This window comes from Mustela nivalis, assembly GCF_964662115.1.
Source record: "Mustela nivalis genome assembly, chromosome: 1".
NCBI classification, from domain to species: domain Eukaryota; kingdom Metazoa; phylum Chordata; class Mammalia; order Carnivora; family Mustelidae; genus Mustela; species Mustela nivalis.
The window spans coordinates 89,764,138-89,783,999 of NC_139020.1; the positions used below are offsets into that span (position 1 = coordinate 89,764,138).

General features: G+C 38.9%; 1 protein-coding gene across 7 annotated transcripts in view; it reads right to left on the minus strand.

The window, feature by feature from the left end:
* WDR49 (WD repeat domain 49) overlaps positions 1-19,862 on the minus strand; it is a gene marked incomplete at its 5' end in the record, with an annotated part of 130,671 nt that overhangs the window by 23,070 nt on the left and 87,739 nt on the right. For 6 of the 7 annotated variants that reach the window (XR_014314317.1, XM_082741128.1, XM_082741125.1 and 3 more), the window contains 6 exons: positions 7,520-7,701; positions 11,395-11,592; positions 12,660-12,847; positions 14,854-15,018; positions 16,656-16,754; positions 19,053-19,183. Coding sequence is in view for 6 of the 7 variants with exons in the window: in XM_082741128.1 (XP_082597254.1) it covers positions 7,520-7,701; positions 11,395-11,592; positions 12,660-12,847; positions 14,854-15,018; positions 16,656-16,754; positions 19,053-19,183 (963 nt within the window). The remainder of the gene's footprint in view (positions 1-7,519; positions 7,702-11,394; positions 11,593-12,659; positions 12,848-14,853; positions 15,019-16,655; positions 16,755-19,052; positions 19,184-19,862) is intronic. The other variant, XM_082741127.1, reaches the window with a different exon arrangement.

The following is a 19,862-nucleotide window of genomic DNA, read 5'->3' on the forward strand; positions in this document are numbered from 1 at the left end:
ATTAGGATTTTCCTAATTTTTTCCTAATGTCCTTTTTCTGTCCCAAGAAATCACATTATATTTAGATTTCTGACTCCTTAGCTTCCTCTGCTCTATGACAGTTTCTTAGACTTTCCTTGTTTTTTATGAACTTGACAGTTTTGAGGAATACTTGTCAGATATTTTGTAGAATGCCCTTCTATTTGTGTTTATCTAATGTTTTTCTTAGGGTTAGATGGGGGTTATGGGTTGGTGGGAGGAAGTCAACAGAGATGAATGTTATTCTCATTATATCTTATCAAGGGTACATGCTATCAACCTGTCTTATCACTGTTGATGTTAACCTTACCATTGGCCAAGGTTGTGTTTGCCAAGTTTCTGCCCTGTAAAGTTACTTTCCCTTCCTTTCTGTATACTACTATCTAGAAGCAAGTTTTCAGGCACAGCCTATAGTTAATGGGGGTGGGGGTGATGACAATGGAAGTTAAGCTCTATTTCTTTAATTGGGTTAAATATCTACATAAACTAATTATTTGGAATTATGGATTTTTTTAAAAATTTTATGTATTTATTTGACAGAGAGAGATCACAAGCAGGCAGAGAGGCAGGCAGAGAGAGAGGAGGAAGCAGGCTCCCTGCTGAGCAGAGAGCCCGATGTAGGGCTCAATCCCAGGACGCTGAGATCATGACCTGAGCCAAAGGCAGCGGCTTAACTCACTGAGCCACCCAGGCGCCCCTATGGATTTTTTGAAAAGGGAATCTTTGTTATCCAAAGCCTGAAGCAGTTGGCATTTTTTCCCCCAAAGTGCACTGGACTGGCTCTTTCACAATATGTAGTCCCTCATGAATCAGGACATATTATATGGCCACTATCTGGGCTTGAAAAACCACTGTGATGGCATTCTTAGAGAGTTATTTTAAGATAGTAAGAGAATCTGTAAAAATAAGAACTTGGTGGTGGGTATAGGAAGGGTAGAGTGTAGTACAGGTTAGGTTAATACTATTTCCTCCCCCCCACACCCGGAAAAGTATTATTAGTATTATTGTTATAAACTGAGGTACAAACTGTTGAGGGAGGCCTAGAAGTAGGGAGGTCTACCTTTGGACTAGATAATGCTAGACCTTTATTTTCCCAAGACACTCTGAACTCTTTCCTGCTTTTAGGCCATTTCCTTCCTGGCTCTCTCATCCAGTGATACTAAGTCAACCTTGCCTCTCTCCACTAAAGAGTTAAATCCAGAGGGAAAGGGGCAGGCATAAGGTAGGAGAGACTCTCCCGAGAATCACACTAAACTGTACTACAGAGATGACTGCTGGGGAAGGACAGTCATAGTGACAAAGCTCTCACCACAGGGCAGTTCTATGAAACACTAGCCAGCAAGATCAACTTCATATTCAAAGTCCAACTTATTGCTTCCTTTCTGTAGACATCTGACATTTGGAGGAATTGGTTACTATGAAAATGCACACACAACTGGAAAGAGGTGACTGTTCCCCAAATTCCTAATGGATGAAGATAAAAATGCAGAATAATGTAATAAAGGGCTTAGAGTTAAAACTTGGCCAAAAGGTCTTACATGGTGACACCCAGAAGAGGGCCTACTATGGGCTCTGGCAGCCTTGCCATCAATTCTATGAGAAAGAAAGGCTCTACCTGATCTCCCATCTCTTGGTTCAGGATACAAAAGGGAAGAATGACATGTGACAAATCCCTAAGCACCCTACCAGGCATTAAAGGAAAGCAAAGTAGCTGGAGTAGTGGCTTAAGCATAGCAGGCACTTGACAAACCACTCACTTGACTCAGCAACTACTGATTTTTCCATAGGGTCACATGATACTTGTTGTGCAGGTGGTATGGAGTGGTGGCAAAGAGTACTGGCCCTGGAGCCAGAAAGCCTGCTTTGGGATCTCTGGCTCCCCTCTTGCTGGTGGGTTGACCGTGGGCCAATCACTTAACTTCTTCTCTCCTCGTTGTGAGATGGGGATGATAATTATAACCATTGCCAATGATTACAGGGACAATTAAATGAGTTAAGCACATAAAGACTTTAGAGCAGTGCCTGGAATATGGCAGGAGCTCAGTAAGTATTGCCTATTAGCACTTTAAGCAAGAATAAGAAAATATGTTCCACTCAAAGTAGGGAGTTCCATCACCCTTATGGCCAGCCCTAGCACTCTTGGGAACTCTCAAAATTATGAGACAAAAAATAAGGAGATGTGGTACCTTCAAAAATCACAATTTGTTGTACTAGCATTTTTAAGACTTAAGCTTTAAAAATTGTGTAGACGTTTGGGGCCCCTGAGTGGCTCAGAGGGTTAAGCCCCTGCCTTTGGCTCAGGTCATGATTTCAGGGTCCTGGGATTGAGCCCCGCATAGGGCTCTCTGCTCAGCTGGGAGCCTGCTTCTCCCCTTCTCTCTGCCTGCTGCTCTGCTTACTTGTGATCTTTCTCTGTTTGAAATAAATTTTTTAAATCTTTTTTAAAATTTTTAAATAAATAAACAAATAAATAAAAATTGTGTAGACTTCCATTTGTTCTATATGGGCAAAGGATGATTATTGCCACAGATTTTTGGCAAAAGTAGACTGTCAATCCTCCAAGTGTTTTATGTCATATAAGGCCTAATTTAAAATGCGATTTTAATGTTTTGTGTATTTTTTCTTATAGCTGTCCATAAATTTTCTAATTTAATTTCTCACAGAAGATCTACCGGCAGGATAATTAGGTAATCAACAGCATATAAACAATATTAAATATCAGTTCCCTCTTAACCATAATAAAGAATTTAGAACATCATAATTATTTCTCATGTCTAAGAGACATCAATTTTAAGTGTGCCTTCTGTCTTATACAAACTTACTGAGTAACTAAGGGAAATTTCGTTCATTTCCCATCTGATTCTTTTATCCTGGGTTCTGATAATTAACCCTTTCCCGACTTTTGAAATGGCAGCCAAAGTGAAAAGTGTTAGAAACAGAAGATAGAGTAGTCTTGCTCTTTGCTGCCCTAGAATAAGAATGAAGGTCAATGAGACAGAGGTCTACGCGTGAATAGATTTGACTTAACTTTAGAGTCATTCTATAATAAAGACTGGTTCAGTATCAGAGAAGGCCTTCTTTAAGATGGGGAGTGCCTCCCATAGGAATTATTCAAGAAGAGTCTGTGATGTGCTTCTCTGAATGATGTGTCAGGAATCAGTCAAGTCTAATGCTTCTTTCAAGTTCATTATCAAATTGTTAAAGGTTAATAAACATGCGGGGAAAAAAAGTTCATTCTCACAAATAATCAAAAAATTCAAATGAAAACAATAATGAGATACCATGGCAACAGTTTTAGGACTTGACAACATCCAGTGTTGGTTCTGAGGCAGTCGCCATTTCTATGCAGTAGTGGTAGAGGAACCCACAGGTCTGGGGACAGCAACTTAGCACAATGACCCAAAGGCCTTTGAATCTTTGGACTCCACAATTCCTTTTCGAAGGATTTATTTTAATGACAAATGCCATTGGGTCTTCTAATATGTAAGCATGAAGGTGTTTAAGAAATGTTTTCCCAGATAACATTTGTCAAGCCTAAATGCTTGACAGAAAGGCTAAAAAACTCCTAAGTTCCTAGGGTGTCATTACAGATGTGGGGGTCTGCGGACACCTCTGTTAATTTGCACAGGAATGGACTCCCTGTGTATTTTTTGTATGATATAACAGGTTATAAACTATGTATGCTACTCTTCATTTTCATAAGATGTACGTTTATTTGCTTATTTGCCTGGAACTGGAAATACCTAAGTTTTGCAACAGGTGATTTTTCATCTTTTTGCTTCTTGCTTATTAGTACATCCAAAACTTCTAAAGAACATGTTTTTTTGGTTTTGAGGGGTTTTTTGCAGTAAAGAAATACTCTCAAGTTATACTGTTTGAGCTACTCATTTTATCTATAACTTTTCTAGATAAGAATAGTCTTGTATGAGTCCGGAAATCAAACATTGCTATGAAGGAAGAAAAATCTTTGTCCACTGTTTGTTTGTTTTTACTATTTTTGCCTACTTTACCCACCTATTTTACCCTTTCATTTATTTCTTCCTTTTTTTCACTTTTGCAGAATCTAAGAAAGGAAAAAAATCCGTTTCTCTGCATCAACTGTGAAGTTAGCATTAGGACTTTATATTACTCTCTTAAATTCTATATTTGTCTTCATCTCCCCAGGACTTAAATTGAAAATGACATTTTACCACCTACCCACTTCTCACACATAATATTACACAATACCTTAAGCGCTATGGAAACCTGTTATTTATGTATAAGCCAGAAGATAATATATGCCAAGATCTTTATCCTAGAGAGAGGATCTTAGGAGTTAAGATGAGAATGTAGCTTTCAAGTGTCTGATTTTTCCCCTTATTTTTCCTGCTTCTTCCACATTCTATGGGCTTTTCCTTTTTGCATCTCCATCTTTCTTACTGTTTTGCCTCCCTCTGAACATACCCCCACCTGCCCACAGACGTACCAGCTGTGCTTTTCTCTCTTCAGTTTCCTTAAATTCTTTCATGTATTTTTAAAGATATTTTTGCAAATGGACCAAAACTGGCATGATTTCCTCCTTGTATTTACTAATCTGATTAGGAATGGGGCCGTCCTTGAGAATAATATTCTCTTATGCAGAAAATCATCTGTAGTCTCCTCAGTATTGGATGGAGGCCACGGAGGACATTTTCCAGCTGACAATTACATTGCACTGGTATGTTTTCCATAGAGGATCCCTGGTCCTGTTCCTGGGAAAAGTGAAGGATTTACCTGCCAAACCAATTCTGAGGATACATTTTTTGCCTTTCTTCTTCCAATTAGTTCAGTAATTCAAAAGTGACATTATTCTGTACTATCTGCTTACCATAAAGTCCTAAAATTATTTCAATCCAGTCATCTAAATTAGATAAAGCAGAAATTTTAAAGATAACAGGCATTTTTTGATGTATTATTGTTTGAAAAAATGCAGAATAGAGGCAACTTTGCTTCTTACTACTGGAAATTTCAAAGGAAAAGCTGATTTTTAAAAAAAAAAGAATAATTAAGTGTGTCATAGGGAAGAGGAAATTAGTCTATTAACTGAAATACTCTTAAACAAGAATCTGTGATGATATTTGCCTTCACTCTGCTAGGAGTGTGACAGGAAGAGAAACAATGCTCTATCTGTGTTACCCTGGGGTAACTTTAGTTCCTCATCTGTTAAATTTAGTTGGGTGGCAGGGTTGGGGCCTTTTATCATGTCTAAAATCTTTCCATTCCCAGCATTCTATGATTGTACAGGATTGGTCATGCTATATTTCTAAATTGAAAACATCCTTCTGCCTGAAAGTAAAATGCCACTTGACATTTCAGCAAGCCATAATTCAAGGAAATGGAAGAACAAATACCAAAGTGTAATTTAGTGTAACAGGATGTTTAAAGGGGGATTTTTTTTTCTTTTATCTCCCTGTCAGCAGAGTTTCAAAAAGTCTGAAAGCAAAATAATTCATTAATTAAGAAGCAAAAGTATATTTCTGAATGAGGTGCTAGATTCCTTGGGCAGGACAAGGAGATAGCTCTACAACCAACCTTCTGACATCAGGCCCACCCTGATGGACCAAAAATGGACCAAAACTGGCATGATTTCCTCCTTGTATTTACTAATCTGATTAGGAATGGGGCCGTCCTTGAGAATAATATTCTCTTATGCAGAAAATCATCTGTAGTCTCCTCAGTATTGGATGGAGGCCACGGAGGACATTTTCCAGCTGACAATTACATTGCACTGGTATGTTTTCCATAGAGGATCCCTGGTCCTCTAGGATAGAAACAGACTGAAGATGCGGTAAGAGAGGAGAGAGCTATAGGTATGCATTGTGTCCCACTGCCCTGGGGAGAGGAAGGAAGCTTCCAGTCAGAGTTTAGTGTATGCCCCCCTGGGGTAACCATTAGAAGGACAGAATGGATCAAAGACTCATCAACACCTGATAAAGTCTACAGGCAAAAAGCTCTGACATCAGCTATCATGTGAGTAGGGAACGAAGGGCAACCAGGCAGCTGGTGTGGTAAGAATGTGTGAGCTTCTTATGAGCCAAGCCAAAGTTGACTCAGAAGTTGTGCAAGAGGAGAGGCCTGCCATTGAGAGGGACTGTAACAGGAAAACCAATGCGTATCACCAAAGGTAACCTCAGTTAGCGGGGTTGAGCCATAAGAGATTGGCCAAAGGTGCATGAATTTATAAACAGGCAATGCAGATGTTTGCATCTGCATGATGCAGATGTCTCTGAGTGCAGACACGAGAGAAACTTCCATCAAACCTCCTTAATATAAACGCACTTTAGCTAATAATATTTAATTAATTAATTATTAATATTATTAACTATTAAATATATCATTAAATATTAATTAAAATTAATAATTTTTCTATAAACCCCAAAAGTAATACTATGTACATGATAAACATGTTCACTTATATCAAAGAACATACAATGAATAAAATCATCCTCATAAATTATATTTGTTGAGTACAAAAGATGAAATTATGAGAGGGGAGCCCAGGAAGCTCAATCAGGTAAATGCAGGACTCTTGATTTCGTCTTGGTTCATGATCTCAGGGTCCTGGGATTGAGCCAGGTGGATTTCCGTGCTCAGCACAGACTCTGCTTGTTCCTCCCTTATATCCCACTCCCAATTTGTGCGCTCTCTCTCTCAAATAAATAAACAAATAACATCTACTAAAAAATTATGAAAGCATGGGTTAATGAAAAGAACTATTGAAACTGCCTGGCATTAGAGAAAGAGAGGAATAGAAGAATGGGATCCAGAAGAGTGGGATGAAGAAAGGAAAGAGCTTCATTCACAATGAAGAAAAGACAAGAAGAGTTCAAAAGAGAGTCATGTCTAATATTCAAAGTTAACCTCTTTGAACTTTTGTCATATAAGCCACTGTACACCTTACCAAAACCAGGAGTAAATCTGATATACATTTTGAGATAGATACACACATACATTCATACATACATACATACATACATACATACATACAGAGATTATATTGTTTTTCAGTAAAGGGGCTAATTTGAACAATTGGGATGATGATGGAACAGAAACAGAGGACTAGAAGATCCTTAATAGAGATCAAGAATTCAATGGATTAAGCCACCAGTGGGTGGCTTAATCATTAAGTATCTGTCTTCAACTCAGATCATGAACCCAGCGTCCAGGGATCCAGCCCCAAATCAGGCTCTCTGCTCAGTGAGAAGCCTGCTTCTCCCTCCCCTACTCCCCCTGCTTGTACCCTCTCTCACTGTTTCTCTGTCAGACAAATAAAAATAAAACCTTAAAAAAAAAAAAAGAATTCAATGGAGGCAAGAAATTGAACTAGATATAATAACCCCAATAATATAAATTATCCCTCACCACACACACCCTTGAAGTAGTCATTGCATGTTCCACGAATCACAGAGAGAAGTTTGGGCCAATCATTTTAGGTCTTATCTGAACTCCAGTTGGCATCCAGGTAACACTTAAAATTACTTACTTGCATGCGGTTTCATCTTTGTTTTTCTTATCAAGTAGAGAATGCTCTGGTAGGTCTAAACATGATTCCTCCTTAGAAAGTAGAGGAATTTCCCTTTTGCTTTCTTCTTGAATCTCACTTTTCATTAAGTTAGTATCTCTTTTAGGAAGGGAAAAACAGTTTTCAATTTGCCCATGCTTTGCCTGGAAAAAGAGACTTATTTTATTTTTATGACATTTTTTTTTGAACATTTATGTGCTATACTACTAATTGAAGTCCTGGGTACATACCAAAAAAAATAAATGAAACATGGTTCTTCAAAGGCCTTACAGTTTTATACGGGAGATGAGACATATATATGTAACTTTAATAAAGGTAGAAAGTAGTAAGTGTCATAAGAAACACAGATTCTCTGAAAAGATAATGAACTACAAAAAATTGAATAGCAAGATATATGTGTACTAAAAAATAACTTTTGCTGAAAAATTATCAGTTAATTTTTCATAAAACTACTTTCTTTGACTATAATGCTTAATACCTAGCAGAAGCTCTCATTGACATTTTATTTTATATTTGAGATACAGAACCAATGTCCTTGTCTTATGTCAATTCCCATCATACACACAGGGATGGATGAGGGAATACAGCCCGTGTGGTATGAGGAAGTCAGGCATCCCTAGGATATCTGACTGGCCTATAAACTGCTAATCTTGTCAGAAGGGACTACAGAGGACCCAGGAAGATGGAGGCAATGAATGAATCAAGCCTCCTATAAGGTGATAAATAGCAAAGGAAGTTCAGCCCTAGCGATTACTGGCAATAGGGAGAGGTAGGAACTACAGAGAACTGGAGAGAACCCATTTTACAGTTATTCTCAGGGACTGGCATGCTCCTTTTCAAGAGAAGCAGGAAATCTGGATCTTCTATGAAATCTTTATTATTTAAATATGAGTACTTTAAAAAAAAAAAAAAAAAAAAAGAAATGGGGCACCTGGGTGGCTCAGTGGGTTAAGCCGCTGCCTTCGGCTCAGGTCATGATCTCAGGGTCCTGGGATCGAGTCCCGCATCGGGCTCTCTGCTCAGCAGGGAGCCTGCTTCCTCCTCTCTCTCTGCCTGCCTCTCTGCCTACTTGTGATCTCTCTCTGTTAAATAAATAAATAAAATCTTAAAAAAAAAAAATAAAAAAATAAATAAATATGAGTAACTACATCATAATTGAAACACTGGGTGAGTACGCACAACCCACAACATGGGCCCCCACAGTACCAGAAGGAGAGGTGCCAGTGCCCACACCCTGCCTAATGCAACTGTGGTCAGTGTGTGAAGAGGAGCACTGAATGCATGCACACATCACTAATGTATTGATAGCATAATCATCGGACAGTTTCCTGGGACAAGGCTATCTACCTCCACAGATAAATTATCTCCACCCCCATTTTCCCAACTCCAGAAATACACATACCACACTCTAAATTTTAAAAAAGTCGAACTTGAAAACCAACCTCAGATCTATAGCTATGTTATAAAAATTGCTTAGTTATTTAAAAAAACAACCTCATTCATGAAATATATGGAATCACATGGCACGTCATTTTAAATACTTCAATCAGACTGCGTGTGATTGGAAAATTAAGTCTTAATGTAGGAAATTAAAATACATTACTGCATTTCCTCCTGTTTTTATAACTACCAAATGAGAATTAATTCAACTAAACAAATACAACATTCAAATGTAAGGCAGAAGTCAAGGCACTGTACACATCAGGTTTGTTCAGCAAAAATTTTCTGATCCAAATGATGTTTACTAATTGGGTCTCTTCTCCTTCTTATCTATGTATCACCATCTGCCTTCCATATCCTTCTGTTCTTTCTCTAAATGAGTGTCTCTTCTTATACAACAATGAGAAGGACATTCACCACTGCTATTTTCCAGTATCTATTAATTTATTCTCTTCCCTTCTCTCTCCTCTGTCTTCCTCTCACCGCAATCCCAACCCCTGGGACCAGCAGCACCTATATTCAAGACGGCTTAATCAAAGGGAGTCCTTGGCTGGGGGACTTCATGCAGGAAAAAAAATGGAAAACCCAGCTGTCTCCAGGTTTGTCAGCCTTTACTAAGACTACCCCAGCCCTGGGGGCTCTTTTCCTGCCTTGAACATAGAGGGAAAACCAAACCATTTTCACACAGGCTTTTTGAGTCTAGAATCGTTCAAAATACAAAGACTTTATAAAACAGCTAAGGACAAATATCAAAGGCATAAAAATGAGCAGTTTTAAAGGCACACGCTTCTTAATTAAAATAAAATTTAGCCGCAGCTACTGTGCGGCGGGCACAATATGGCACCCGCACCTAGAGCGCTGTGATTTCTTGCCTCAGTCTCCTCTAAGAAACTTACTTTCCAGATGTTAGCCACTTGATGAAACTTTTTCTTTACCTGTTGTTCTAACCTCCACTTCAAGTCTCCAGAGCCCAAAAAGCACGGCCATACAGCAATTCAGCATTACATTAACTTCTTCACTTACAGTAGCATCTTTCCAACTCATCTTGTGCTCAGAATGCCAGCTATGGCCCTCTGCCTCATTCACCACACACCTACGCACATGCGTGTGCACGCATTTGAGTTACTACTCAGAGGCTCTTTTTTTTCCAATTGAGAAAAGTCTAGCCCTTGCCTTATTTACAGAGCAGAAGAGACTGTACAGCTCTTGAGTGCTACCTGGAGATTCCCATATTACCCGGCTAAACATGGGCCCACCACCCCAGATTATTTTCTGATTTATCATCATCATTTGTGTCCCGTAGGGTTGTATAAAACTCTTTCAGAACAGGTTGACATCATCAAAACAATTCAAAAGTGAACAACATCAATCTTCGTCTTCCAAAATGAAGACAGTTGCTGTTTCTCATGGCATGACTAAAAATGGAGTCTGCCAAATAGAACCAAGTCAACCAGCCAGACTGAAAGTGAGGTGTCAGCCCAACCTCATCCCTCCAGCCTGACCTTATGCAACTATGCCTCGACAGTAATGACTGAAACACATCAAACTGATATTTTGTCCCTCAAGTCCCAAAGGGAGCAAGAACAGAGTCCCCATGAAGACAAATGGAAAAAATAAAATAAATCTGAGATAATGACTATTTCCTTTCTACCATGCCCCCCACTTCTGTTTGTCTTAATAGGTATAAATGGGAACTTAGTTTCGTGGGAGGAAGGGTTAAAAGCATAAGCTCTGAAATGAGCCAGCTTGATTCAAAAGCTAAATTCTACAACTTGGTAGCTTCTATGAGCTCAGGAGTTAATTCAAACCTTTTGTGCCTCTGTTTTCCATTTGTAAAATGGCGATAATGAAGAGCTCCTCCCTCATGGGATGAGGAATTGTGATTACATGAGATAATTCATGTGGAGACCATAGAACAGAGTCCTAGTCATACAGGAAAAACTCAGCAACTGTTAGTAGTTGTTGTTATTTGGTGAGGAATAAATCAGACAGGAAGAGGTTTATTTTTCCTAAAGTTTTCTGTATTTGATTATTACTTGACAGTCATTGTCCTTTACCTGCTTAAGAATAACATGGTAATTATATCGATACTGCGTTTTTACTAGACGTTGAAACTGAAGGAGTTTTAAATAGAAGGTTTTCTGAGAAATTCTGAAACATTTTGAGCTGCACAGAGCCTCCATCTTTCCATGTCTCTAGAGTCTTCCACTTGATGGAACTGTCATGGTTAATGGTAAACAAGACAAGAGATGCCTGGAGCTACAGCTCCAGAAATGGAAGTCAGTTCTTTCATGACTGATGAACATTAACAGCTGATGAGACTCAAATAGAAATCAGCCCAAGTTCATACTAAATGTCAAGTAAATACTAGAATAATAAAGAAGCAATATTTCTACCTGACCAAAGATCCAGAGAGGAGCACCACAGACATCAGTCACACAAATGCTGCCGTCTGCAGATGAGGAGATAATCAGTAAGTGGCCACCCATCTTACACATCTCTAAGGAACTTATCTGGTCTTCATGAGGTCGGAAGGATCGTATCAGAGCTGGGGCCTGTGTTATTTTGCTCTTGCTGGAATTAAGACAGTATTCCTGAATGAAAAGAAATTCCAGAATTCTAAGAAGTCCAAGTATTAAATTATCGCAGCAACATAACACTTTTTCTTAAAATGTCTTATACAGAAATGAAAAAAAGTACATTCGGGAAAAATTCTCTGTTCTCCAAGTGCAAAAGAATAGTTCATCATAACAGAGTTTAGAAAAATTGTACTAAGTGTCAAAAAATGTTTCTAACTGATTTGCCTGAACTGAGAAGTGGAACGAAAGGAAGAGGGGAGGAGAAGAATGAAAAGCAGAAAGAGTTAACAGTCAAGTCAGTTATTTGAGAGAGATGAATTTTACCATTTGTAGATAGTTGCATATTATATGATTTTATAATATTATTAGAAAATCAAGCAGGTAATCACTGACACAAAAATCCCAAACTAATTCAGATGATGATAATGTTGGATGAAGGACCAATACTCTGTTTAAATTGGGTTTACAGTCTCATTTCGAATAAGGTATATCCTAATTACTTGTGCTCAAACAATGCTTCAGTACCTTCCTGACAATACTGCATTCCTAAATTGGGTGAGTGACTTGATTACCCATATGTATACACACATATACATACACACATACACACATGTATATGTATACGTGTGTGTATATATATTTGTATGTGTGTATATATGATTTATTTAGTTGAGAGTGAGAGAGTACGTGAGTGCAAGTGGAGAGAAGGGCAGAGGGAGAGGGAGAGAGAGAATCTCAAGCAGACTCCCCACGGAGCACAGAGCCTGATGACATGGGTCTGGATCTCACAGCCCATAAGATCATGGCATGAACTGAAACAAGAGTTGGCTTAGTCAGTTGCTCAACTGACTAAGCCATGCAGATGCCCCAGGCTTGAGAAGATTTTCATACTGAGAACAGTCTGTATTTCCCCATAAATTATTTAAGAGATCTCTCTGCCTGATACATGTTAATGTTTCCTTTACAGTACTCAGACTGATAATGTCTTCCCTTATCCAGGAGATAAATAAGACCAGATTCCTAGTTATCTGCAGCACAAGGCAATCAACAATGCTAAGGATATGAGAATACTGTCAATTTACTTCTATATCCCAGATTTTCAATTGTCCATCCAGACCTCCTGTGGCGAGGTATTGGTTTGACTTATCAGTAGACATAATAATGGATCCAACTCCACCATGAGCCAAAAATTCAGCCAGAAGTTGCTTCTTAAATGTGTCCCAGAATCTGACATACCCAGATCCTCCACACGACACCAGGTTAGCTCCTCCTAACGTGTAAGACAAGACTTAATTAGGAAAATGTAACAACACAAACCAGAAAAAAATGTCTTCAGTGGCTTGCCATGCGGAAAGCATTTGGCTATTGGAGCGATAGGCAGCCTGGATAGCAATTTCCAGCACTTCGACTTTCTCCAATATAAAATGGAAATAATGCCATGATAACATTACTGTTTTGTGTTGAGTATTAAATGAGATTGGAAATGCAAGATGTTCCATTACATTGAATTCCCTTTCCTTCATTATTTCAATATAATTGGTTTTTAAAGTTAGATAGAATTAATTTGTTCTCCCAAATAAATTTATCAAGTATTAATTTCAATATTGTGATAATATTCTAATTACATTAACCCATCTTTCTTAATAACCTATATACATATACACCAAAGAAGTATAATTCCTCCCGCATGGAGTTGGCTGCATATATGTCGTTAGAGCAGCATAGATGTTAATTTCTCTACACAGTATCATGCATTTAGGATTCTATTTATGGGCTTGTTTTTTAATTTTTTATCAAGAATTCATTGGGAGCCCTTATGGAACCCTTTTTTGGCTCACAGGCCTAGAACTCACCTTTTCATTTTCTATTTTTATATGCTTTGTAGAAGCACTCTCCCTAAATTATTCTTCTGTGGCCAAGTTCCTATTATTATTTGATAAATCTGTAGATGACTTTCAATTTACTTCACAAATGTACTGCCAATTAACAATCATATCTGTTTAAGGTAGAAATAATGACTTGTAGCCGCTTCGGTGGAAACAATTTGGGAATACTGATAACATTAAGAAGAATTAGTGTAGAGGAAATGAGAGCAATTTCAGGATAATGGTTCATTTTGTGAATAGAAGGGAGTTCTAGAAAATACAAAGTTTTAGAATCTAACTGTTTCAAAGTCTATTCTAAATACTCCACAAGGTTTCTTAAATTCTTAAGGGTATACCTTTATTGATTTTTAATGCTGAAAATTTTTATATAAAAATCATGCAGATCTATCTGCAAATTGAATGTGGGTAAGTAAATATGGAAAATATGGTTTGGATATGTTTAGTTCTTTTCATACACATAACACCTACACGTCTAGATTGTCCATACTAAGAAAAAATATTTATAAAACACAATTTTTTAGATGAAAGGTAAAACAATATGCATTATTCTCAAAAGCATATTTTAATTTAGAGAAAATGCAGGCAGCATCAACACCATGCTAACATAACTATTGAAAACAAGGGGGAAATTAAGCAAAAGGTTATTTCATCTATGTAATGCCAAATGGCTACAGTAAGTGACCTGGTGGCACCAGTCTTAGCATACATCTCAGCAGAAGCACTAACCAGGACCCTGACTTACTCTGGAAAGTAAGCATAACTGGTAATGAAACCCAAGCCATTACACAAAAAGAAAAGAAAGAGAAGGGAGGGAGGTAAGGAAGGAAGGAAGGGTGGGGGCGAAGAAGGGAGGAAATTAAGAAAAAAGCAAGCAGCTCTCTTCATCTAGGATCAGCAGTTATTTCAAATTTTGCCACTGCCCCCATCTCCAAATTTCTCACTATTTTCTTCTAGCCCATTTTGATACTGGGTTCCAGCACAGTGGGACTCTATCCTTCTGGAGCATATAGTCCTAAGCCTTGGCATGTATATTTGGACCCTATTCTTGCTGTGCTCTCTATCCTACCAAACCTCTTTATGCCACAGCAACTCAGATTGTCATCCAGAGCAAACTGTTTGCCAGCATTTCTTCTACTCGGATCCTGAGCTGTGCAGCACTGATTCGCTAGGGGTTCAAATCTGGCTCCTGCTCCTGGACCCTCCCTTCTGAACCCCAACCTCACTTGCTGTGGCTGGGGGGCCTCCCGGGACTCAACATGGACTGTTAGCTACATGGGGTCAAGCTCTACAAGACCCACAAAGGAACACATTAAATGGTCTTCATTGCTCCCTTTCCCCCACATTTTACAAATACATCAATCCACAGTCAGAATGGGAATGTATGTTATACCTGTCTCTGCGGTGGTTTTTCTTGCTTCAAGGAAGCAGAGCCCCACAATAGCATTATTGCCCTTGGTGAGGGTCTCCAAGGAGTGGGCTCCCAGTGCAGCCTGGTTGGTGCTGGTGCAGGTGGAGCGACTCCTCCCAGCGCTGAAAAGCTTTTGAGGCTCTGTACCTGTGATGGACACAAAGCTAGGTGTCTTAATGAGGAGAAACATCTGCTTGTCAACTGAATGCTTATGAAAAACAACAGGCCTGCCTCCATCGGTCTCCGGTGACCCCATCAAGTCTTACAGTAGGCTTCCAGTGAACATCCAACCGACCTTCTGCTATTCACGGCTTCAATGCCAACTTGAAGGGTTGTTTGACTCCACCTTCGTTTTGCATATTACATACACACTGACTGTGTTTTCCCTTGATACAAATTAATAGGGACTTCATTTTGTTGTCAGTGTTAACGTCTTAGAAATCCTGATCTGTTCAAGACAAATGTGATTCTAACACCATGACATTTTCAGCTCATTAATCATTAATACTAATCTTGCAAATAATATAATGAACATGAGCTATAATGACTATTTAAATATATTTAAATGATCAGTCTAGCAGCAATATTATCTGCTAGTGAGTTACCCCAGAGAGGACCTTCCTAGGGACACTTCGATTATCTTGTGACATCATCTCCTGGCCACACTAATAAGAATTGGGGATATTCAGAATCTATGAATAGTCTGTTCATAGCTATGAAAAAATCTACACAGGGAGGATCTGCAAAATCTCAAAGCAAGACATCTCTAGCAATGCCTCTCTTGTCTTAGAAGTTTGATATTATCCACTTCTCTTTCTTACCTACCTCTTCGGAGTTTTAATCGTAGCCACAATTGGGCTTGCTGTAAGAGCAAAGATGTCACTCTCCTGCAGGCCAATTTAAAGAAAGAAGCAGAATTCTACCCTTTCCATGGAGGGTTCAAGTGAACCCTAATGGCTAACTCTTCATACAGAGAGCAGGCCAGAGCTTTGTGCGTACAGACAAGTAAGCCCAAATCGTTAAGGGTTTACTCTTAACAAATTACTCCCTCCACTTTCATAAAATAAAGCTGTATTGGACGACCTATCCTTTCCTACGGTCCAGTCCAGCTCTGTGAGTTTATCCAATTGAGACAACAGAACCTCAGTGGGCCATGAAGAATGCCATATTCATTACCTAAATAAATAATCCTAAGGAAAAACCTTCAGTATCTAAGGAAACTGAAATAAAATGCAAAAGGCAATTGTCAAGACATTTTGCTTAAGTATAAAATATTCATGTGCTCGGCTAAACTTCCATAAAATACAATACACTCCCATCTCATGTTCCTCACAGGTTTCTAAAGCAAGAAATAATTTAAGATTTCCAGGTGGCGTAATATTTAATACAAGCTCTAGACTAAGCCTGAGCAGCCTATCAAGTGAACATGAGCTCCTATCTTCCTACCAAGGGGTACCAAGATTCACTCAAAGGCAGTTTGGTTAGGTTTATTGGCAAAAACTAAACTAGATGGAAATGAGAGGCCTGCTCCCTGCTGTCAGTAATTCAGAAAAGCTGATGTGGCATAAAGACAAGCAACAGCACGCCACGGAGAATTTGCTAAGCCAAGTAAATCTCAAGGTTCTTTTTAGTCACTTTGACAGGACAACGGTCTCACTAATCCCTGGCGCTTATGGCCAATCATCTATAATTTAGGAGTGAGCTGCATCAGGAACATGAATAAACAACGAAGCCTACGGTGGTTTGACTCAGCCACATTATTTTATTTTCAAACTTGTACTCACCCGGTTTTGATTCTAGCAGCTTCTGATAATCAGGGTGAAGGACACAGTGAGCATTTTCTGTGTTGTTGTTCCACAGAATGATTTCTCCATCATAACTCCCTATATGAGCCAGGATGGAGAACATAAATTGCCAGAAAGTTGGAAAACATGAGCAACAGCAATGGGAGAAGAAGTCACTATTTGTGAACAGCTTACACACAATCTGGCGCATAGTAGGTACTCTCTGTATTTTTGGAAACATGAATAATAATGACTAGTATTTTATTAAACTTCACAACTTAGAATCCTCATCGTGTACCTGTGTATTCAATGTACTGGAAATTACTGCCATATCTTTTTATTTTATAGTAATAAGGCATTCAGAATACGGGCTTTGCAATTAAACAACTTGAGTTTGATTCTCAGCTCTGCCACCTGCTGGCTGTGTAAACGTGGTTAAGTTATTTACCTGAGGCCACAATTTCATCTATAAAACTGAATTAAAATCGAATTTCATAATGTTGTTGTGAATGAAAAGTACTTAGAATAGTGCCTAGTGTATTATAAGAACTAAAAAAAAAATGTTCATAATGATTATACTTTTTTTGTTATTGAGGGCAAACAAATCAAATCCTTCTTGGTTTCTGTTTGCCACATCTATTAGTGTGTGTGTGTGTGTATTATTTTCATTCCCTCTCTCCTATATTCTTTATTGAATAACGCTTTCTCTAATTCTAAAAATTTCCCTATATAAAGTCCTTCCCTCCTGCTCATCACAGAGAATGTAAAAAAGCCCAAATAGTGAGACAGTCTGGCCAAGCCTGTCCTGGGGAGGAGCGAAGGTCACCCAGACTGCTGTTCTCTGCAGCAAGGCAAGGAGAGGTCCCCACTGAGCAGAGTATTAGGGTCAAGTGAAAAGCAGAAGGGAAGACCCGTATTTGAGTGGGATGTACAGATGGGAACTTTCTTGGGATCAGGAGAAAGAAGAGAAGAATACATACAAAACTCCGTATTGTTCCGGCAAGAGCAACCTGTGTAACTAAAAAATTGGCCAAGGATGATGGATTTGCATGGATTAACTGTACAAGAGAGTAGCCATCTGCTCCCGTGATTTTGAAATGCTTAAGTTATAAAGCGCCTGGCCAAACATTTTCATATAGGACTGGTGGGCTGAGAGTCAATGAAGACATCATCTATCCACCAGTTACAAAAGTAAATTCTGACACTTCTGGAATAATAAAGATGCAGCCTGATATCTTGTCTCCATCACATTTCAGTATGTGCTACCACCTGCAGGGCTGGACTTTCAGCAGCTAAAAAGCAAATTCAACTGCAGAGTTGGCCCTACTGGCAGGTAATCGGGTAATTCCTGAAGACAGTGGAAATGTAAGTGTACACAGAGCTGTAAACCACATATTGTAACACTTCACAGATATCCTGGCTCTTTTCCTGTGAGTTTTCATTCCTCTTAATTGATGACATTTTGGGTTCTATTAAAAAAACAACCTGGGTTGTCAAAATATGGACTCTCTAATTTCATGGTGCAATCTATCTTTATAAATTGTTTTCTTTGGCCAGAAATGATACAACGATTTCTGATCCTCTTTCATATGCACATCAAAGCATGCCCATGCATCTTTTTAAGGGCTTGGATTTGTAGGCATTTGGTGATGCCAGACTTTAACCAAAATTACTTAGACTAAATTGTGCCAAAGTGTTAGCATGTTCCCATTATGAAACATCTGAGTGCCACAGAAGTATGATTTGTTCCCATCATTCCTAATGCTGTTTCTGGAAACAGGACAATAAAAACAGAAGCTAACATTTACTGATAAGCTTACTGTGTGTCAAGCACTGTATTAAGCCCTTACACAGATTAGTTTACTCAATCTTCACTCTAAACCAAGATATTGATATATTCTTATTAGCCAGAGAGAGCCATGGTGTACAGATTAAAGAACTTGTTCAATATGATGCACTGGATAGTGGTGTCACCAGGATCTGAAGCCAGGCAGCCTCACTGTAGAGCTGACAGTCCTCACCACTCATGCTACCCTGGAAGTAAGGACCAAGAGTAGCTCTCAGTGCAAAGGCTGAGTCTTCAAGATATCTATTCATTTTGCAATTCAAAAAAGGATTTTTAAAAGTGACTGAGCCATGGGGCACCTGGGTGGCTCAGTGGGTTAAAGCCTCTGCCTTCAGCTCAGGTCATGATCCCAGGGTCCTGGGATCTAGCCCCGCTCTGTGCTCAGCAGGGAGCCTGCTTCCCTTCCTCTCTCTCTGCCTGCCTCTCCCCCTACTTGTGATCTCTGTCTGTCAAATAAATAAATAAAAATCTTTATTTTAAAAAAAAAAAAGTGACTGAGCCAAAAGAAACCAATTGTTCACCACTGATGGTCCGGAGAAGGTTCAATTAACCTGTAACAAGAGTTTGTGGGGGTAAAAATGCAGCGCACAAGATATTGTCACGGTGCTGTATTCCTCCTTTCCATTTCTCAGGCTGGATGAAGAATTGATTGAAGTTTTGCAGTCGAAACACCGTAATAGCCCTAGTAAAAAGGATGAAGAATTTAGCTGTGGATCCAAATGCAAAAGAGATCTTGAGTCGCCAGCATCCACTTACCATCCACAATCCTGAACCTCCCACACTAAACTTTTTTTATTATTTTCTCTTCGAATTCCCTGGTACATTATGAATATTTAATATTACAAAGTTAATTATCCTCTCACAGCCATTAACACCAAACATGTATGCATTTATCAAATTAATTATCCATCACCAAGAATCCAAAGCCAAGTTTCCCCACATAGGTACCATAAAACCATTAAGAGTTTTTTGACAGTAACAATAAAAAAGGAGATGAGTCTGTGAAGAAATAATATTTGGTAGTTGAAACAAAAGTAATAAGGTCTTTCTTCATGAGAGATTCCATAGAAGTTCACATGTTAACATCCCCTGTGGCATTTTCCAGACTTACCTGACTGTAGAGTCCCATATCAGATAGCATCTCGAAGGGCTATCATTTGTGAAACACACCTGGAAAGTGCCACTCCAAAGGAGCAGGACTCTGGTGACAGACATATTTTGAGCAGAAACAATAGTTTTAAAAAGACCAATATCTTGGGGTACTGCTGTGATTCTGACAGGCCAGGATAGGCAGGAAATGAAATGCCTGGGGCCTGGTAGGGAAGGGAGGGGCATGAACATTAAATTGTGCCCCATCAATA